The sequence below is a fragment of the Phyllobates terribilis genome, unplaced genomic scaffold (assembly GCF_046119375.1).
Source record: "Phyllobates terribilis strain yellow unplaced genomic scaffold, ASM4611937v1 Scaffold_7__3_contigs__length_470593459, whole genome shotgun sequence".
Classification (NCBI taxonomy): domain Eukaryota; kingdom Metazoa; phylum Chordata; class Amphibia; order Anura; family Dendrobatidae; genus Phyllobates; species Phyllobates terribilis.
The window spans coordinates 430,994,607-431,017,678 of NW_027362767.1; the positions used below are offsets into that span (position 1 = coordinate 430,994,607).

The 23,072-nt window shown below is 45.5% G+C and overlaps 1 protein-coding gene across 2 annotated transcripts in view; it reads left to right on the forward strand.

Moving 5' to 3' along the window:
* The first annotated feature begins 2,837 nt into the window (after positions 1-2,837).
* LOC141155241 (major histocompatibility complex class I-related gene protein-like) overlaps positions 2,838-23,072 on the forward strand; it is a 62,669-nt gene continuing 42,434 nt past the window's right edge. Inside the window, exons 1-2 of one of the 2 annotated variants that reach the window (XM_073642041.1) lie at positions 2,838-3,005; positions 10,594-10,666. In XM_073642041.1, coding sequence (XP_073498142.1) covers positions 2,985-3,005; positions 10,594-10,666 — 94 coding nt within the window. In that variant the 5' untranslated portion in view covers positions 2,838-2,984. The remainder of the gene's footprint in view (positions 3,006-10,593; positions 10,667-23,072) is intronic. The other variant, XM_073642040.1, reaches the window with a different exon arrangement.

The following is a 23,072-nucleotide window of genomic DNA, read 5'->3' on the forward strand; positions in this document are numbered from 1 at the left end:
CAGCATGTAGATGACCGGAATAGTGATGCAGATGATGGCATCATCAGCACTAATCATCTTAGTAGCCATTTTAAAACTGTGCACAAGGGTACAGAGGTCCTTAATCTGTGCCCACTCCGTAAACATGATATGCCCCACATCCGTACTGCGTTGGTCCAGGCTATACGACATGACATACTGCGTCAGGGCTCGTTGCTGCTGCCTCAGTCGCTGAAACATGTGCAGAGTGGAAGTCCACCATGTGGGCACATCTCATATCAACCTGTTAACTGGCATAGACAAAGACCTCTGTATCGATGCAAGTCAATGACCTGAGGGGTGCAAACGGCGGGAGTGAGCACACAGCTTAAGTGCTTTCTGCAGCAGCTCATCCAGGCCAGGATAGTGGTGGAAAAATCGCTGTACCACCAGGTTGAGGATGTGAGCCATGCAAGTCACGTGTGTGAGCTCGCCTTGGCGTGTGGCCGCCATCAGGTTCGCAACGTTATTGCACATGGCCTTCCCTGGCTCCAGGTTCAACGGAGATAGCCATTGCTCAAACTCAGCCTGGATAGCTGTCCACAACTCTTCATCTGTATGACTGTGAACTTCAAGGCAAATTAATTTTAACACTGCCTGATTGCGGTGAGCCCTGGCTGCGCAGTACGGAGGTGGTGTGGATTCGCTCTGCACTGTTGGAACTAGTGTCTCATTAAGGCAGAGGTTGAGTGCGCAGGTGGAGGCCCTAGAGGCCATATGTATATAGCCTCAATCCTCTGATGATGCCAGTATATCTGGTGAAACATGTTGGGGAGGCTTTAGGGTGCTTTTAAATGTGTCAATCAGCAATGTATGAAAACTATATAAATTAAAAAAAAATGCTTGTGTTTCCGATCACGAATCCGAATGTGCCATATTCATGCCGAATTTGAAACTTACGATCGTTTTTCGAACATATTCGCTCATCACTACTCATGATATCATTTTTTCCTCTCACAATTTCCAGTATACGTCCCTTTGGAATGTACATTTAAAAAGCCCTCCCTTCTCCATTTTAAATCCATTTTAAACTTTCCATTCCCAATCTTCCCTTCAATTCCTATAATATATCTTGGTATGAACATATCCCCTAATCCAACTCCACCCCCCCCCCCCCCCCCCCCCACAATCCTGCTCCTTTCTTTAAAATTTTTTTTTAGTATTCATGATAATTTGTGAGTGTATCTAGAACTGATGAAATTTCCATCACAATGAGCGCGACTGTGATTAATTATTTTGTATAATCTGTGGACTAAACGTCTTCTTGTTTTACTAGTACTATCTTATGTACACCTAACCCATTGTCTAACACGTTTGTTAGGAATTTTATCAAATGGATTAAGCATCTTTTAATACATTTATTAACAGTGTTTTTTTGGTCCTACCTCCCTTTTTAACAACTTGGTCTCTTCATTTAACCTTTTTCATTTTAACACTCATCTATGCATAGTGAGTAGCACAACAGATTCTCTTCTATGCATTTTTCATCCACAAAAATGCCTACCCCATGCCAAATATTGAGGAATCCTTCACAACCTTAAAGTCAGCAGCCTTCTTCTCAACACTGGACCTGACTAGTGTTGAGCGAGTATGTTCTGTTCTGAGTATGCTCGGGCTGAGCTCCGAGTATTTACAGCTGCTCGGTGATAAGGTTAAATCGCTCCCGTGTGCATGATTTGCAACTGTTTGACAGCTTTATTACATGCGAGGAATGTGTAAGAAATAGACATTCCTCACATGTATTAAAACTGTCAAACATCATGCACATGGGAGCGATTCAACCATATCACCGAGCAGCTGTAAATACTCGGAGCTCGGCCCGAGCATACTCAGCGAAAGGGTTAATAGAACATACTCGCTCAACACTAGACCTGACCAATGGGTATTGGCCAGTACCTGTAGCCCCAGAAGACCTAGAGAAAACAGCCTTCACAACGCCTATGGGTCTGTTTGAATTAAATTTTATGTCATTTGGGCTGTGCAACGCCCCAGAAACTTTCAAAGACTAATGGAATACTGCCTAGGTCACAAGACATTGAGACGGTCCTCATCTATCTGGATTATGTGATCGTGTTTTCCAGAACATATGAGAAACACCTCGAGCACCTGTAAGATGTCTTCAAGACTCTCACTAGCTATGGCCTGAAAGTCAAACCCTCCAAATGCCACTTATTGAAATCCGGAGTGCAGTATCTAGGCCAAAAAGTGAGTGCTGAAGGAGTGGTTCTAGATTCTGATTCTTCTTCATCAGATTCTTCATCAAAAATTTCACCCAGATCGCTGCACCCCTGCAAGTGCTGTTGAGAGGTCATTCTGCACACCAGACAAGAAAGAGTCAGTTGATCACTTGGACTGAGGAATTAGATATCTCCTTCAATCAACTGGAGAAAATGCTGACAGAGACTCCTATCCTGGCACACCTTGGCTACAACTGTCCGCTTCACCTTAATGCTAGCAAGAAAGGACTAGATGCTGTCCTTGCACAACTTCAAGATGGTAAGAGAAGGTAATTGCCTATGGGAGTCGTTCCCTCAGACCAACAAAGCGGAATCCAGAGAACTACAGTTCTTTCAAGCTTGAGTTCCTCACATTGCTATGGGCAGTGACAGATTTGTGTTTGCAATATAAAAACGTGGAGCTTTCAAAAGTTACAAAACCGTGGTGTGAAACAAGCCCTACAGCTCCCACATCTCTCCAGTTCGCACTTTCACTTTCTCTGGTATTTCACTTCTCCGGCCTCTATCTGCCCGGTAACTGCTGACCACATGGAAATTTATTCTTCTATTGGAGGAAGCTGCACCTCCCGTCCAATCAGAGCTGAACTCCGCCCCCCGGTGCACAGTGCCTGTGATACTGTTACATTATGTTTGTCTCATGTGATACTTGCGTTCTTCTCCTCGGGGGTCCCCCATATATCAGAGGCAGGAGGAGGAGGAGGATGTCCCCCCTCATTGTGCTGCTCCTCTATGTGTCTGCGGTGTATTCTGGTGAGTATGGAGGAGACCAGTGATTGTACCTTATATTGTATTATCTTATGTTATTATGTCTTATTTATATCAACACAGATAAAGAAGTAAATGTGTATTGTGTGTCCACTAAACTATATAATCCTATAAATGTGTCACACAACTGTATTGTTAACTAAAATGATATAATTTTATTGATCACATATTAAAAATCAGTAAAAAACATCAAGTGAAAAATTGTTCTCCCAAGTACAAACTATGGAAGTATCACAATATAATAAATAATTGTTTGATCTATGAGCAAAACTGTGTGTTTTGACAAGTTGCCAAGTAACCATTAATGTATGCATGGATACAGCAAACCATTACGTATTATATTGGATACATAAATATTCATATTCAGGGAACACAAAAATGATGACCCTCTGTAAGGGGTGCACGCGTGCTGGGGTGTGCACGCGTCTTCTTGTGCAAAGTGGCTTCGGAGAGAAGTGGCAGTTATTTCAGAGGCAGTTAGTCAGGGCAGGAGTCAGGTAACCCACACTTTGACCACTTAGTCTCTTTTAACTATGTTTCTGTTAGCTCTCACTTTTTCCTCTATACTCCTCCACTTTCTAATAACCCCTCAAATCCCTACACCAAGTAAGAAACTCTTCATCTCTCCCTCTATTCTCCCCATTCATCTCACCTCCTCCTCCAAATTATTCCTCAGCATTCAATCCTGGATCTCCAAACACAGACAGCCACCTCATGCTCTCTCTTGCTCCCACCTGCTAACACTTTCTCTGCTCCTCCTCACTACTGGAGATATCTCTCCAAATCCTGGTCCTCCTCGCCATATCCCCACAGTCACTTCTACCTCCTATCCACGACCTTCCTCAAACTGTCGCAACCCTTCTAACCTCATACCCATCCAACTAATACCCACCTCCTCAGCTATACTAACAGGAGCTCTATGGAACGCTCGCTCTGTCTGCAACAAACTTTCCTTCATCCACGATATTTTCATTACAAACAAACTCTCCTTCCTCGCCATCACTGAAACCTGGCTCACCCCCTCTGACACAGCCTCCCCAGCTGCCCTTTCATATGGCGGATTCCACCTTTCCCACACCCCCCGCCCCAATGGCAAACATGGTGGAGGCGTAGGTTTCCTCCTATCAGAACTCTGCGCTTTCACCAAAATCCCACTGCCACCCTCCGTTACACTCCCCTCTTTTGAGGTGCACTGTGTGCGCATCTATTCCCCCTCCAACCTCCAACTGGCCGTCGTTTACCGACCCCCAGGGCAAGCCACCACCTTCTTAGACCATTTCACTACCTGGCTGCTTCACTTCCTTTCCACTGACATCCCCACTATCATAATGGGTGACTTCAACATCCCCATTGACACTCCCCACTCGTCTGTCTCTAAGCTCCTATCCCTCACCTCCTCCTTTGGACTCACTCAATGGTCTTCCACACCCACCCACAAAGATGGCCACACACTGGACCTCATCTTCACCCGCCTCTGTTCCCTATCTAACCTCTCTAACTCACCACTCCCTCTCTCTGACCATAACCTCCTCACATTCTCTACCCTCTCCTCTCCGGGTGCACAATCCCCACTCCACAAACTCACACACCCTCGCAGAAATCTCAAACACCTTGACCTACACTCTCTCTCTGAATCCCTCCTTCCTCTCACAGACATAAATTCCTTGCACGATGCAGACGTTGCTGCTGCTTCATATAACACCACAATAGCTGCAGCTCTAGACTCGATCGCCCCTCTCACACACACCACACCTCGCACATTCAACAGGCAACCCTGGCACACTAAACTTACCAAAGAACTGCGCCGGGCCTCCAGGGTTGCGGAGCGGAGATGGAAAAGGTCTCACTCCATCGAGCACTTCATCGCATTCAAGCAATCCCTCACTAATTTCAAGTCCGCACTCACTACAGCAAAACAAACCTACTTCTCATCTCTCATATCCTCCCTATCTCACAACCCTAAACAGCTATTTAACACTTTCAACTCTCTCCTTCGTCCCCCAGCACCTCCTCCCTCTTCTCTCATCTCAGCCGACGACTTTGCCTCATTCTTCAAACAGAAGATTGACACCATCAGACAAAACTTTGGCCTAAAGTCCACACAACCCCTCCTCATATCTACTCAACCATCCTCCTCCAAACCCCACTTCTCCACCATTACAGAAGGTCAAGTCTCCTCTTTACTCTCCAAATCACACCTCACCACCTGCGAACTTGACCCAATCCCATCCCACCTCATCACTAACCTCACCTCAGTCTTCATCCCAACCCTAACCCACCTCTTCAATCTATCACTAACAACCGGAGTCTTCCCCTCATGTTTCAAACATGCCGCAATCACACCCATCCTCAAAAAGCCCTCCCTTGACCCTTCCTCTCTGACCAGCTACCGCCCCATATCACTTCTCCCCTTTGCCTCAAAACTTCTAGAACAACATGTCCACCTTGAACTGTCCTCCCACCTCTCCTCCTGCTCCCTCTTCGACCGTCTACAATCTGGCTTCCGACCGCATCACTCGACTGAAACTGCCCTGACCAAAGTCACCAACGACCTACTAAATGCCAAATCCAAGCGACACTACTCCATCCTCCTCCTTCTGGACCTGTCATCTGCCTTTGACACAATGGACCATTCCCTCTTACTCCAGATTCTCTCATCTCTTGGCATCACGGACTTGGCTCTATCTTGGATCTCCTCATACTTAACAGACAGGACATTCAGCGTCTCCCACTCACGCACCACCTCCTCATCTCGCCCCCTATCTGTCGGTGTCCCCCAAGGTTCAGTTCTAGGACCCCTGCTCTTCTCCATCTACACCTTCGGCCTGGGACAGCTCATAGAGTCTCACGGCTTTCAGTATCACCTCTATGCTGACGACACACAGATCTACCTCTCTGGACCCGATATCTCCTCCCTACTAACCAGAATCCCACAATGTCTGTCCGCCATCTCATCCTTCTTCTCCGACAGGTTTCTAAAACTCAACATGGATAAAACAGAGTTCATCATCTTTCCACCCTCTCATTCACATCCCCCATCCGACCTATCCATCAACGTCAATGGCTGTTCACTCTCCCCAGTCCCACAAGCTCGCTGCCTTGGGGTAACCCTGGACTCTGATCTCTCCTTCAAGCCACATATTCAAGCCCTTTCCACCTCCTGCCGACTCCAACTCAAAAACATCTCCCGGATCCGTGCATTCCTCAGCAAAGACTCTGCAAAAACACTAGTGCATGCCCTCATCATATCCCGCCTCGACTACTGCAACCTCCTGCTCCGTGGCATCCCTTCCAACACTCTTGCACCTCTCCAATCTATCCTAAACTCTGCTGCTCGACTAATCCACCTGTCCCCCCGCTATTCCCCGGCCTCTCCTCTCTGTCAATCCCTTCACTGGCTCCCTATTGCCCAGAGAATTCAGTTCAAAACTCTAACCATGGCATACAATGCCATCCACAACCTGTCTCCCCCATACATCTGTGACCTAGTCTCCCGGTACTTACCTGCACGCAACCTCCGATCCTCACAAGATCTCCTGCTCTACTCCCCTCTTATCTCCTCCTCCCACACTCGTATACAAGATTTCTCCCGTGCTTCCCCCCTACTCTGGAACTCTCTACCCCAACATATCAGACTCTCGCCGACCGTGGAAACCTTCAAAAGGAACCTGAAGACCCACCTCTTCCGACAAGCCTACAACCTGCAGTAAACACCACTGCACGACCAGCTCTACCCTCACCTACTGTATCCTCACCCATCCCTCGTAGACTGTGAGCCCTCGCGGGCAGGGTCCTCGCTCCTCCTGTACCAGTCGCTGACTCGTTTTGTTAAGATTATGTAAATGCTTTTGTTATGTATATCCCTATCACATGTAAAGCGCCATGGAATAAATGGCGCTATAATAATAAATAATAATAATAATAATGATGATCCCTAAATAGCAACAGTGCTCCAACTGAGTTCAGACATACAGTTCAGACCAAAAGTTTGGACACACCTTCTCATTTAACGATTTTTCTGTATTTTCATGACTTTGAAAATTGTACATTCACACTGAAGGCATCAAAACTATGAATTAACACATGTGGAATTATATACTTAACAAAAAAGTGTGAAACAACTGAAAATATGTCTTATATTCTAGGTTCTTCAAAGTAGCCACCTTTTGCTTTGATGGCTGCTTTGCACACTCTTGGCATTCTCTTGATGAGCTTCAAGAGGTAGTCACCGGAAATGGTTTTCACTTCACAGGTGTGCCCTGCCAGGTTTAATAAGTGGGATTTCTTGCCTTATAAATGGGGTTGGGACCATCAGTTGTGTTGTGCAGAAGTCAGGGGGATACACAGCTGATAGTCCTACTGAATAGACTGTTAGAATTTGTATTATGGCAAGAAAAAAGCAGCTAAGGAAAGAAAAACGAGTGGCCATCATTACTGTAATGCAGCGACTTGCTGGCATTACGGTAATGGTCCAGGATGTGTTTTACCTGACCATGTACCTTTTCCCCTCAGGTGACTGGTCACATGACTGTGACATAGCACAGGTCCTGCACGCACAGAATGTCTGTCTGATCACATGACTGTGACATCAGCAAGGTCCTGTCAGTATGTGTGTGTGTGTGTGCACGGGATGCATATATAAACCCTGCTTGATGGGAGACAGGTGTGTTTGGTGTGTTGGGCATGAGGCCTGTTCCCAGTGTGTGTGGGACACCGTGATACAGTGAAGCCTGGCAGCCTGAAAGGTCAAGACTGGATCCTGTGTGGATGCTAGTGGCCTTGGAAGTCAGCGGCTTTGGAGTGAAGCCTCGTACCTGAAAGGTCGAGACTGGATCCTGTGTGGATGCTAGTGGCCTTGGAAGGCAGAGGCTTGGTGAAGAGTCCTGAAAGGCAAAGCCTGGATCCTGTGTGGATGTCAGTGGCCTTTGAGGGAACGACGGCTGGAGACCCCTACCTGGGAAGCCACAAAGCCACAGTGGTGGCGGATTAAATGGACTGCAGCAACTAAACCCGGCAAAGGTAATACACTTTGTTACATGGACGTTGATATGGTCATTGATAATTTATTACCTTGCCGTAGGCTGTAACCTGGAGCAAGTGGGCCTGTGTGCCACTTGGCTCATGAACATTGTAGATATGTGTGTCGGCGTGCCACGGAGTCGGACCCGGTGAACTGTGGCTTATGAAGTAATAAACTGCAGCATTGTGAGAAAAACGTAAAGACATTGCACATGTGCATTGATTGTCGCAGCGAAGCGAGTATCCCCCATTATGATGTCTAGCGCTGCCTTACAATTACTTTAAGAAATGAAGGTAAGTCAGTGCGAAAAATTGGGCAAACTTTGAAAGTGTCCCCAAGTGCAGTTGCAAAAACCATCAAGCGCTACAAAGAAACTTGGCTCACATGAGGACCGCCCCAGGAAAGGAAGACCAAGAGTCACCTCTGCTTCTGAGGATAAGTTTATCCGAATCACCAGCCTCAGAAAACTCAGGTTAACAGCAGCTCAGATTAGAGACCAGGTCAATGCCACACAGAGTTCTAGCAGCAGATACATCTCTTCAACAACTGTTAAGAGGAGTCTTTGTGCAGCAGGCCTTCATGGTAAAATAGCTGCTAGGAAACCACTACTAAGGACAGGCAACAAGCAGAAGAGACTTGTTTGGGCTAAAGAACACAAGGAATGGACATTAGACCAGTGGAAATCTGTGCTTTGGTCTGATGAGTCCAAATTTGAGATCTTTGGTTCCAACCACCGTGTCTTTATGCGACGCAGAAAAGGTGAACGGATGGACTCTACATGCCAGGTTCCCACTGTGAAGCATGGAGGAGGAGGTGTGATGGTGTGGGGGTGCTTTGCTGGTGACACTGTTGGGGATTTATTCAAAATTGAAGGCATACTGAACCAGCATGGCTACCACAGCATCTTGCAGCGGCATGCTATTCCATCCGGTTTGCGTTTAGTTGGACCATCATTTATTTTTCAACAGGACAATGACCCCAAACACACCTCCAGGCTGAGTAAGGGCTATTTGACCAAGAAGGGGAGTGATGGAGTGCTACGCCAGATGACCTGTCCTCCACAGTCACCAGACCTGAACCCAATGAGGATGGTTTGGGGTGAGCTGGATTGCAGAGTGAAGGCAAAAGGGCCAACAAGTGCTAAGCATCTCTGGGAACTCCTTCAAGATTGTTGGAAGACCATTTCCGGTGACTACCTCTTGAAGCTCATCAAGAGAATGCCAAGAGTGTGCAAAGCAGTCATCAAAGCAAAAGGTGGCTACTTTGAAGAACCTAGAATATAAGACATATTTTCAGTTGTTTCACACTTTTTTGTTAAGTATATAATTCCACATGTGTTAATTCATAGTTTTGGTGGCTTCAGTGTGAATGTACAATTTTCAAAGTCATGAAAATACAGAAAAATCTTTAAATGAGAAGGTGTGTCCAAACTTTTGGTCTGTACTGTAAGTAAGATAGTATTACCATACATTGTTTAAATACTTGGAATAATCAAGTGGTAAGGCACATATAAAGTAAAGTGAAAGTGCTATAAAGTTATGTTGTGCAAGAAGTCCACTATGATATCAGAGAGAGCCACGTGACAAGTTGAGATGAGCAAACTTGTTTGGAAAACATTCACCAATCTCAAATTCACCATGAACATTGCACATTCCTATTCCTAAAATTCAGCCAAAGTTTGGTAAATGATCGAGTTTCCACTAATGCTTTTGTTAAGATTTTGGCTAGGATAGTAGTGATGTATGATGGGGGGAACGTGTTTGATGAGGGGAGGAGGTGGGGAGAGGTCAGAGGAGTGGCAGACTATTATTCTTTATTTATTTATTTTTATTAACTTAATGTGCGGAGATTCCAGCAGCCAATCAGGGCGCAGAAACCATCCACAACGTCCAGACACAAGGGCTTGTGTTATTGGCTGCCAAAGTCACATGTCCCTGTCCATATAAAGAGTGGACATGTTGTTTTGGTGCCATTTTGTAAATGTAACAGCGCAGAGAGGCTGCTCCTGCTGCTGCTACAAGATAGTCAGATAGTTATCTACTTGGTTGATTGTCTTGACTTGCTTTCTAATTGTGTGGTCTGTTAGAACCCTCTTGTTAGTTTTTTCTATTTTGCTGGTCACATGACTTTTTGCCTATTTAATCCAGCTCCGCCCTCCTGGCCTTGCTGGACTTCAGTGTTTCATTTACTCTTAAGCTAGCCAGGTGCTTTGTACCTTACTCTGTAGTTTGCTTGGTCTTTTGACCACTAGTACTTCTGTTTGTTTGTTTGTCTTTGTTCTGCTACAATTTCTGCTAGGAGGTGTCCAATTATATCCCAGTCCTTAGTTCTTGTAGGGACCCCTCCCTTATATCTATAGGTCTGCGTTCAGACTAGCCGAGGACTAAGGCGGGTCTGTTCACAAGGAACAGGTCCCCCGTTGCATCGTAGGGAATCAGCTTAGTCCTATTGTAGGGACAGTTTTCCTATCTTTCCTTAATGTTTGTAGCAGTTCATAACAGTAAGTCCAGCCCAAAAAATTAAACACTCTAAGGAAAGAAATCCTGATTTCAGCATGGTGTCGGTTCAGGAGTTGGCTCAACGCCTACAGGGACTGTCTTTGGAGGTGGCCGAGCTCCAGCAACACGTGAGTAGCTGTCCTGGAGCGCATTTTGTCGAACCAAAGGTAGGACTGCCAGATTTTTTTTATGGTAAACGGCAAGATTTTTTTTCCTTTAAAAACGCTTGTTTATTATATTTTCGTTTAAGACCCAGATCCTCGGGGAATGAATCACAGCGCATTGGGTTTATAATGTCACTTTTGCGCAAAGAACCACAGGGATGGGCCTTTTCTCTACAACCTAATGATCCGTGTTTTAGATCTGTGGAAGATTTTTTTTCTGCTATGGGGTTGTTGTATGATGATCCTGATCGAGTCTCATCTGCTGAAACTGAATTAAGACGTTTGAAGCAGGGATCAGGTGATGTGAAAAATGATTGTACATACTTCAGAAGATGGTCGGCTGAAGTGGAATGGAATGACTCAGCATTAAAATGTTTCTTTCTTGATGGTCTAGGTGAAAGGGTTAAGGATCTGCTGATTGCCTTCCCAAAACCTGGAACCTTGCAGGAGGCAATGCAATTAGCCATACGTGTGGACAGGAGACTGCGTGCTAGGAGTAATGAAGAGAAATCTACTGCTATGGCAGCTCCTAGTTTTCAGAGGGTCTGTTCGGAGGGTGGAGAACCGATGGAGATTGGGGCGATGTCACCCCACTCTCAGGAAAAAGACCGCAGGTTTGCTAAAGGATTGTGTTTTTATTGCGGTAAATCTGACCACTTTATTAAGAACTGTGTGCTTCGTTTGAACAAAGAAAAAAAAAAGAGGTCAGTTACGCCCGCATAGCTTGTTTAAACTCAAAAGGAGTATTTCTTTCTGGAAGCACCTCATTCTAGGAGGAGTTGATTGAATTTCGGGTATTTGTGGATTGTGGTTCTACTCTCAATGTGATTGATGAGGGTTTTTTGGAAAAATTTAAATTAGAATCCAAACTTTTGTCATCTCCTATTTCTGTGGTTGCTGTTGATGGCTCTCCCTTGAAAGGTATTACAAGGTTTTTGAATTTCCCCTCACCATTAATGGTATCCACCAAGAGAATTTGGATTTGGCGGTATTAAATAATTTGCCTGCTCCAGTGGTTTTGGGGTTACCTTGGTTAAATTGCACAATCCTGTACTGGACTGGTCTACCAATGAAATTAAGTCTTGGAGTCCTAAGTGTTATGATAGATGTTGCAACGGTCGCATTGCTGCTGTGGAAAGAGGGGAATTACCTGTACCTATTCAGGATTTTTGGAAGGTTTTTTCTGAGGAGGAGTCGCAAGTTTTGCTTCCTCATAGGGACTATGATTGTACTATTGAGTTTGTCCCTGGAGCAACTCTTCCCAAGAGTCGCTTATTTAATCTTACTATCCCTGAGATAAAGGCCTTGGAGGAGTACATAGAGACTAGCCTGGCCGCCGGTCACATTAGACCTTCTAAGTCACCTGTGGCTGTTGGATTCTTTTTTGTAAAAAAAAAAAGGACGGCGGTTTACGTCCATGTCTGGACTTTCGCGAAATTAATAAAATTACAGTACGCAATTCCTACCCACTGCCTTTAATTCCTGACTTGTTCAACCAGTTAGTGGGGGCCAAGTGGTTCTCTAAGATTGATCTCCGGGGGGCATTCAATTTGTTACGTATAAAGGAAGGTGATGAGTGTAAAGCTGCTTTTAACACTCCAGTGGGTCATTTTGAGAATCTGGTTATGCCCTTTGGTCTTACCAACGTACCAGCGTTTTTTCAGAACCTTATTAATGACATCCTAAGACCGTTGATTGGTAAGAATGTGGTTGTGTATTTGGATGACATTTTGATTTTTGGGCCGGATCTGGAGTCTCATTGGCAGAGTGTACGTGAGGTATTGCGGTTGTTAAGCGACAATTCACTTTTTGCTAAGCTGGAGAAATGTGAGTTCGCTGTGCAGAGAATTAGTTTTTTGGGCTACATTATCTCCAGCGAGGGATTTGAGATGGACCCGGTGAAGGTTCAGGCGGTTCAGGAATGGCCTAGGCCTATTGGTTTGAAACCAATACAGAGATTTTTGGGTTTCGCCAATTATTACAGAAAATTCATTAAGAATTTTTCTATAATTGTTAAGCCGCTGACCGATCTCACCAGGAAAGGTGCGAATATGGTCCAGTGGACTACTGAGGCCATTGAAGCTTTTGTGTATCTCAAGGAGAGGTTCAGTTCTGCCCCCATCCTTATGCAGCCTGATGAGACCAAGCCTTTTTTGTTCAAGATTGATGCTTCTTCGGTGGCGGTCGGTGCTGTTTTGTCTCAGGAAAACAAGGATGGAGTACATCCCTGTGCTTTTTCTTCAAAAAAATTTTCTGAGACCGAACTCAATTACGATGTCGGTAATCGGGAATTGCAGGCGATTAAACTCGCATTTGAACATTGGCATCATCTCTTGGAAGGTGCTAAATTTCCCATTCAGGTTTTTACTAATCATAAGAATCTGATCTATCTTGATGCTGCCAAGCGCTTGAATGCCCGTCAAGCTAGGTGGGCACTTTTTTTTTGCGGTTTAATTTTTCTGTTACTTACATTCCGGGTACCAAGAATGTAAAAGCTGATGCTTTATCTCGCAGTTTTTCTCCCATGGTTGGTACCGAGGAGGAGGAGAGCATTTTACAGGAAGGTGTTGTGATAGCAGCATTGGACTCCGTTTTGGAAGATGAGATTCTGAAAGCCCAGGAGGATGCCCCATCTAACACTCCCCATGGGAGGTTGTTTGTGCCTAGGAACTTTAGGAGAGATTTGTTTGTGGAGTGTCATGAGTCTCGGTTGGCAGGTCATCCAGGAATTTCGGAGACTAAGAGACTTGTAGGTCGCAGTTTTTGGTGGCCTGGGTGGCAGAAGGAAGTCATTAAGTGGGTGCGTCAATGTACTCTGTGTGCTAGATCTAAGTCTTCACATGCTCCTGCTGCGGGGTTGCTTTGCCCTCTGGAGGTTCCTAGTGCCCCTTGGACGCATCTTGCTATGGATTTTATTACTGACTTTCCTGCCTCTGAGGGTTTCACTGTTATCTGGGTGGTCGTGGACCATTTTAGCAAGATGTGTCACTTGGTTCCCTTCATCAAACTGCCCTGCGCCAAGACACTCGCTAAGGCTTTTGTTAAAGAAATTGTCAGGCTCCATGTCGTTCCTACCGACATTGTTTCCAATAGGGGACCTCAGTTCGTGGCTCGTTTTTGGCGTGCCTTTTGTGACAGGTTGGGAGTCCATTTGTCATTTTCATCTGGTTATCATCCTGAGTCTAGTGGACAGACAGAAATAAAGAACCAGGATGTTGAACAGTTTTTGCGTTGTTTTGTGGCTGACAATCAAGAGGGGTGGTCTGAGTTTCTGCCGCTGGCTGAATTTGCTCTTAACAACCATACATCCTCTTCTGCTGGGTGTTCTCCTTTTTTTTGTTGTACTGGGAGACATCCGTCATTTGGGTCATTCTCCAAATTGGTATCGGCTGTGCCGGAGGAGGAGAATTTTTCCGGTGATTTGGAGAGAGTTTGGACTGATGTACAGTACAGACAAAAAGTTTGGACACACCTTCTCATTTAAAGATTTTTCTGTATTTTCCTGACTCTGAAAATTGTACATTCACACTGAAGGCATCAAAACTATGAATTAACACATGTGGAATTATATGCTTAACAAAAAAGTGTGAATCAACTGAAAATATGTCTTATATTCTAGGTTCTTCAAAGTAGCCACCTTTTGCTTTGATGACTGCTTTGCATACTCTTGATGAGCTTCAAGAGGTAGTCACCGGAAATGGTTTTCACTTCACAGGTGTGCCCTGTCAGGTTTAATAAGTGGGATTTCTTGCCTTATAAATGGGGTTAGGACCATCAGTTGTGTTGTGCAGAAGTTTGGTGGATACACAGCTGATAGTCCAACTGAATAGACTGTTAGAATTTGTATTATGGCAAGAAAAAAGCAGCTAAGTAAAGAAAAATGAGTGGCCATCATTACTTTAAGAAATGAAGGTCAGCCAGTGCGAAAAATTGGGAAAACTTTGAAAGTGTCCCCAAGTGCAGTTGTAAAAACCATCAAGCGCTACAAAGAAACTGTCTCACATGAGGACAGCCGCAAGAAAGGAAGACCAAGAGTCACCTCTGCTTCTGAGGATAAGTTTATCCGAGTCACCAGCCTCAGAAATCGCAGGTTAACAGCAGCTCAGATTAGAGACCAGGTCAATGCCACACAGAGTTCTAGCAGCAGACACATCTCTTCAACAACTGTTAAGAGGAGACTTTGTGCAGCAGACCTTCATGGTAAAATAGCTGCTAGGAAACCACTGCAAAGGACAGGCAACAAGCAGAAGAGACTTGTTTGGGCTAAAGAACACAAGGAATGGACATTAGACCAGTGGAAATCTGTGCTTTGGTCTGATGAGTCCAAATTTGAGATCTTTGGTTCCAACCACCGTGTCTTTGTGCGACGCAGAAAAGGTGAACGGATGGACTCTACATGCCTGGTTCCCACCGTGAAGCATGGAGGACGAGGTGTGATGGTGTGGGGGTGCTTTGCTGGTGACACTGTTGGGGATTTATTCAAAATTGAAGGCATACTGAACCAGCATGGCTACCACAGCATCTTGCAGCGGCATGCTATTCCATCTGGTTTGCGTTTAGTTGGACCATCATTTATTTTTCAACAGGACAATGACCCCAAACACACCTCCAGGCTGTTTAAGGGCTATTTGACCAAGAAGGAGAGTGATGGGGTGCTACGCCAGATGACCTGACCTCCACAGTCACCAGACCTGAACCCAATCGAAATGGTTTGGGGTGAGCTGGACCGTGGAGTGAAAGCAAAAGGGCCAACAAGTGCTAAGCATCTCTGGGAACTCCTTCAAGATTGTTGGAAGATCATTTCCAGTGACTACCTCTTGAAGCTCATCAAGCGAATGCCAAGAGTGTGCAAAGCAGTCATCAAAGCAAAAGGTGGCTACTTTGAAGAACCTAGAATATAAGACATATTTTCAGTTGTTTCACACTTTTTTGTTAAGTATATAATTCTACATGTGTTAATTCATAGTTTTGATGCCTTCAGTGTGAATGTACAATTTTCATAGTCATGAAAATACAGAGAAATCTTTAAATGAGAAGGTGTGTCCAAACTTTTGGTCTGTACTGTACGTCGTAACCTTCAAGAGGCTAACAAAAAATCCAAGAGGTACTTTCACAGGAAACGTCAAGAGGTTTTGTTTACTGTTGGTGACATGGTTTGGTTGTCGTCTAGGAATCTGCGGTTGAGGATTCCTTCTAAGAAATTGGGCCCGAAGTTTGTGGGTCCGTTTAAGGTGCTTCAGGTAGTTAACCAATCTGCTGTTAGGTTGGAGGTTCCTACCTCCTGGAAGATTAATCCGGTGTTTCATGTTTCCTTATTGAAAAAAGCTGATGTTTCTGATAGGGACGCCACTGTCTCTGTTCCTCCGGTGGAGAAAGACGGTGAATATGAAATTTCTCGCATTCTTAATTCTAGATGGCATAGAGGGAGATTGCAGTATCTCGTCGCTTGGAAATGTTTCGGTCCCGAGAATAACTCCTGGGTAAGGGCGGATGATGTCTCTGCTCCTAGACTTGTCGGAGCGTTTCACAGGAGGTTTCCTGATAGACCTGGGCCTGGAGGATCCGGAGGATCCTCATAGAAGAGGGGGTACTGTAGAACCCTCCTGTTAGTTTTTTCTATTTTGCTGGTCACATGACTTTTTGCCTATTTAATCCAGCTCCACCCTCCTAGCCTGGCTGGACTTCAGTGTTTCATTTACTCTTAAGCTAGCCAGGTGCCTTGTACCTTACTCTGTAGTTTGCTTGGTCTTTTGACCACTAGTACTTCTGTTTGTTTGTTTGTCTTTGCTCTGCTACAATTTCTGCTAGGAGGTGTCCAACTATATCCCAGTCCTTAGTTCTTGTATGGTCCCCTCCCTTACATCTATAGGTCTGCGTTCAGACTAGCCGAGGACTAAGGCGGGTCTGTTCACAAGGAACAGGTCCCCTGCTGCATCGTAGGGAATCAGCTTAGTCCTATTGTAGGGTCAGTTTTCCTATCTTTCCTTAGTGTTTGTAGCAGTTCATAACATGGTCCTCCGGACACCAGGCCACAATAAAGCATATAAATCTTTTGTGTTAATATTTTTGTCCAGCCAGGAGTCCATATTTCAGAATCTAAATTCTTTGTGCTAATAGGGTGGTCCAGACACCTGACCACATTTCAACATATAAATATTTTGTGCTAATATTTTTGTCCAACCAGGAGTCCACATTTCAGAATCTAAATTCTTTGTGCTAATAGTGTGGTCTAGAAAACAGGCCACATTTCAGCATATAAATCTTCTGTGCTAATATTGTGTTTCAGCCGGGTTTCCACATTTCAGAATCAAAATTCTTTGTGCTAATAGTGTGGTCCAGCCACTCTATCTTAGCAAATAAATACTCATTGTTAATTTAGTAACAGGTGACTGACAGGTCTGGGCCTAGGGTTGTGAAACAGCTGGTTAAAAAAGGGGAAGGGTACATCCAACATGAATGGGAAAAAGCAAGGTCGTCATGGAAGGCGGAATAGGCTTGGCGTTCGAGGTGTACGTTGGGTAGGTGGTAATTTTACTGAAAGCTCTACTGAACAAACACTGTCTCGTCCTATCCAAAGACAACTAACAACTTCTTTTACTGGACGGGCTACCTCACTCCCTTTCTTTGGTATCCGCACAGTGGTACACCTTGTAGATGAGAGCCAGAAAGAGCATGTGCTCCAGTGGATGGCAAGCGCTGCATCAAATGGTCTCTCCTCCTCTTCCTCCATCTTAACATCACACACAGTACAGTCCTCAGAGGTGGCACCCCAATTACCCTTGTTTCCCCCCATGTCACAACTCTCCAACCACCCAACTGACTGATTCATTTGAATCCAGGGCCAGACGAAGTAGGGTCCGAGCAGAATCCAGACCCTCATCACCAGACGTTAACCCCCAGGGAGCGATCATGATGAGACTCAGATACCTAGGGTGCATGCGGACTGTGCTGTGCTGTCAGGGCAGGAAGATGAGGAGGGTGACTCTCAGGGTAAGGAGTGGGAGAACAGAGGATGACGATGAGGTTGTAGATCCCAAACCCAGAAGCACGCAGCATAGCAGCTCAGCAGAGGAGGTGGAGGAGGAGGAAGACGAGGAAGTTATGTTGCGGCTTCCCGCACAGACAAGAAGTGATGCAGCCACGACCAGCACTGCATCCTCAGCTACAACTCTGGCTATGGCCAGCAGCAGTCGCGGGTCTGCAGCTCGCAGGGGTGAAAGGGTTGCCTAGTCTGGGCCTTTTTTGAGACCTCCAAGGATGACCCAACTCACGTTATCTGCCAATTTTGCAAAAAACGACTCAGCAGAGGCAAAAATTCCAATAATTTGACTACTACATGCATGAAATGGCACATGCGCTATCAACATGCGTTAGTCTGGGAATCTCACTGAACTAAAATGTGGCCTAGCGGACCTCACCAACCGCTGGCTCCATCAACCACATCTGCTGCTTCTTCCTCCTCCGTCACCATGGCAAGTGTTCTCACACAGGTCTCCGGCAGCAGAACTTCCACTTGTTTACCCGCTACAGTCGGGGTGAGTGAGACCCCGTCAGCAGTTACGGAAATGCGCATGCCTCATGTTTTTTACCTATCTCAGACACCGAGCACACCACATGTTTCTCAATCCACCATAATATCTCCACCTGCACCTCACTCACAGTCCAGCAGCTTGTCGTTTAAACACTGTATATCATCCTCTCTCACCACAGCAGCCAACCCTCGGTTCTGCAGTTGTGGTCACGTAAAAGATTGTTTCCTCCTAGACATGCCAAAGCTAAGAGGTTGAACTTCACCATCTCCAATCTGTGGAATACAAATGTTTTCTGAAAGCTGATGGCCGTCGCAGTCCCCCAGTACCAGTTGCTCAGTCACCTTTACTTCTCTAAGAAAGCTGTGCCTGCACTACACCAGCATGTCGCAGACAGCATCACCCATTCCTTGAAAAATTCTATGTCTGACAGGGTGCATTTCACCACTGACACCTATTCAAGCAAGTGTGGCCAGTGGCGTTACATCTCGCTGACTGGGCACTGGGTGACTCTGGTGGCTGTGGGGACAGGCGGGGAAGGGACTTTTCCACTAGTCTTGGAATCCCCAAGGCTTGCGGGACAAACCTCTGTACCTAACACTTCCTCCACTGCTTCTGTCTCCTCCACCTCCTCTAAGGCCTCCACCTGCGCCCTCAACCCCTGCCTAAATGAGTCATGCGTTCCAACAGTGCAGAGAGATTCCCCCCTATCTCCGTACTGCGCAGGCAGGGTTCACTGCAATCAAGCTGTGTTTAAATTAATATGTCTTGGAGATCATAGTCACACAGCTCAAGAGTTGTGAACAGCTATCCAGGCCGAGTTTGAGCAATTGCTGTCTCCATTGAGCCTGAAGACTGGGAAGGCCGTGTGTGATAACTGTGTGAACCTGGTGGCGGCCCTGTGCTGTGCAACCTCACACACGTGCCTTGCATGTCTCACATTCTCAACCTGGTGGTACAGCAATTTCGCCGCCACTCTCCAGGCCTGGATGCACTGCTGCAAAAAGCACAGTCATCATGTGCTCACTTCAACCATTCGCACCCCGCGGGTCAACAACTTGCATCGCTACAGAGGTCTTTCAGCCTACCGGTTAACCGGTTGATATGCGATGTGCCGACATGGTGGAATTATACTCTGCACATGTTGTAGCGACTGTGGCAGCAGCGACAAGCCTTTGTGCAGTATCTCATTTTGCATAGCCTGAGCCAACGCAGTATGGACATGGTGCAAATCACTCTTGTGGAGTGGGCACAGATGAAGAACCTCTGCACCCTTCTGCACAGCTTCGAAATGGCTACTCAGATGGTTAGAGCTGACGATGCAGTCATCAGCATCACTATTCCAGTCAAATACATACTAGAGCACACTTTGAATATTCTGCAGGGGAAGGTGGTGGTCCCAGAGGAAGAGGAGGAAGCAGAGGAGGTGTTAGAACCCTCCTGTTTGTTTTTTGCTCCTTCCTGTGTTTTGTGGTCATGTGACCATTTGCCTTTATTTTCCTGCTCCGCCTTTTTGGCTGTGCTGGACTTCAGTTTTTGACTGCTTCTCTAGCCAGGTGCTTCTGTGCCTATCTGGCAGCTCGCTTGGTCCTTCTGGGACCTCTAGTACCTTTTTGTCAGTTTGTATTTTTGTGTTCTGCAACTACTTCTCTGTTTAGGAGGTGTCCCATTTTTGTCCCAGTCCTTAGTTCTTTTAGGGACCCCTTCCCTAATGCTATAGGTCTCCGTTCAGACTAGTGAGGACTAAGACGGGTCTGTTCGCTAGGAACAGGCAGCCCGCAACATCGTAGGGATTCAGCTTAGTCTTATTGTAGGGACAGCCTTCCCCTATCTTTCCTTAGTTCATGTTGCAGATCATAACAGGAGGATACAGAAGGAATAACAATATCCTAATTTCCTGACTGTCGTAGCACAGGTAGGTGCCATGGGAGGGTGGATTATAGAAATCAAAGGGGGCTCATAGTACTAAACAAACTGTTAGTGAAGGTGCAGGAGCTGAGGAACAAATGGAGGAAGACAAAGAGGAAGAGGTGATGGGTGCGCAACAATCGGGAGATGAAGAGGATAATTCTCTATTGTCCGTGGTTGGTGGAAGGGGATGGAGGAAGCAAGCTTGAGTGTTACCCCGCCACCAGCACACCATGGACTTGGACCTCATTGAAGCGCCTGACACATGAGCACCTTCTTGCTGCACTATCTTAAACATGATGCCTGTATTGTTAGGATTAGAAATAGTGCTGACTACTGGGTTGCCACTCTGTTAGAGCCACGATACAAGAGCAAATATTGGCTGATGCGTCTTCCCCTGGAAAGAGACCCTCGCATCCTGAAGTATCAAAAAATGCTTGTAGACAATCTTAAGAATGTTTTTCCCCAAGACAGCAGTGAGGCACGCAAACCCAGACTTGCAAACCCAGGAAAGTGGAGTCAACAACGCAAAAAACATTAGCTGCTGCAGCAGTGTACGTGGCAGAGGAGATTTCTGTGAGCCATTTCACACATTTTTTAGACCAGCCCGTGCACCATCAGAACAGAGTACAAGTCTAACACATAGTGAACGACTGGAAAGGATGGTGCAAGATTATCTCGAGATTAATATCAGTGCCATCAGGGGGGATTGGATCCTTTTGCATTTTAGCCTTCAAAAATGGAAGAGTGGACTGAGCTCACCTGTTACGCCTTGCAGGTTTTGTCATGCCCAGCAGCCAAGGTTCTCTCAGAACGTGTCTTCAGAACTGCTTGTGGTGTCCTGATGGATAACCGCATCTGGCTTTACCCTGAAAGTGTAGACCACCTAACTTTCATCAAGATGAACAAGGCATCGATCTCCAATGACTTTTGCACCCCAGTCGCAGACTGGGCAGACTAGATGATGTTGTCGTTTTTAGTGTCCTGCATTGATCTTGCATTATTGCAGTCTGTGAAACCTTTGTCGTGGTTTCTTTGCCTGCTGTTTCTACTGCTGCTGATGTTACTAACAATTTTTTGAAATGTGGAGACTCTAAGTTGGTTCTCCATCTGTCGGGTTGCCTGTAGTGGAAGGGGTGTCAGAGCCCCATTATACTATTTCTGCTCTGGTGGCATAGGTCACAGTTCCTGGGATAACCAAGGATTACAGATGAGAGAGACACATACCAGATAAAGCAGAAGCAGAGGAACACTCTCAAAAAACTGTGACAGTTTTCTCAGACCTTCCCAGCGCCCAGGCCCTGATGCGCGGGGTACTCTGACAAGGAGGAAAAAGTTTTGGAAGATGCTGAAGGAGTACCTTGCCGATCGTACCAACATCCTCCATAATTCCTCTGTGCCTTACAACTATTGAGTATCCAAGCTGGACATGTGGCATGACCTGTATCTCTACTCCTTGGAGGTCCTGACCAGCCCTGCCACTAGCATTTTGTCAGAGCGGGTTTTTAGTGCTGCCAGGGGAATTATAACTGATAGGTGCATCCACCTGTCAACTGAAAATGAAAATGAAAATGCTGACAGGCTGACTCTTATCAAAATGAACAAGGGCTGGATTGGCCCAGACTTCTCAACACCACCGGATGAAAGCAGCAGAACATAAACTCAAATCCATTTTTATTTTTTTCTGGTCTATTCCCATGCACCCATTCGCTCCCAGACACAGGTATACGCTATAGGATTTCATCTTTTTTATGTCGCCCTCTTCCTTCTCTGTCTCCTCTTCCTCCACCACCATATCAACAGGGTGATCATCATGCAACCTCCCCATTAATTTTTTAAGGGTGTTTATGATGACCGTAGGAACAATTTTTAGAAACCTACATATAACATCCTATAAAATATATATGTATACCCCCCAGGGGTAAATGTTTTTCAACATTACCAGTCTAGGAAACCCACTCCTTAATGGGGAAAACATTTTTTTTTTACTGAGGCCCTCCACTACGTCTCTTCAAAGGGGTATTGGAGCGCATCCTAATTTTTGGCAGCCCTTGCACTTACTGCATACACATTAACAGTATAAGGGACCCACTCCTTAATAATTTTTAATAACATTTTTCTGAGGCCCTTCACTACATCTCTTCAAAGGGGTATTGGAGTGCATCCTAATTTTTGGCAGCCCATGAACTTAGTGCATATGCATTACCAGTCTAGGAGACCCACTCTTTAATAATGGGAAGGCCAATTCAAATCGATTCTATATTCTACAATATTACCTCTTGTTGGGGACATATTAACCCTAACCCTTTGGAAGTGCATTGAGGTAAAGGGTGCATTGCTGGAAAAGGGAAAAAAAAAAAACTCTTTAAATCTCTTAATTTGCGAGTGTGAACGAACTGAGTGTGACCGGAGCGTAAGTGCGAACGAAAGTAAGTGTGTGACTTGTTTTTCAGTGAAGAGGTATTTGGGAATCCTGCAGAAAATACCTGTGTGAATTGCGGTGAGTTGCTGCATTGTGACCTGCTGAGTGCTTTTCTACCTGTTTAGTTTTATTGGGCTTTTTAAAACCTATTTTCTCACTACAGTTTTAGTTTCTTAGTTTACTACCTGTGTATTTAAGGGTTAACTACATTGCACTAAAATCCTGAGGTGTAGCTTTACTCACAAGGGGTTAATTAAGGGGAAGGGGTCATAATTAAGGGTTTATAAGGGGCAGCTGGTTGGGCATCCAGTCCTTTGGAAGTGCATTGAGGTGAAGGGTGCATTGCTGGAAAAGGGAAAAAAAAAAAAAAAAACCTCTTTAAATCTTTTAATTTGCGAGTGTGAACGAGCTGAGTGTGACCGGAGCGTAAGTGCGAACGAAAGTAAGTGTGTGACTTGTTTTTCAGTGACTTGGATTCAGGGAGTTTGGAAGGGAGGACTTTGGACTGAAT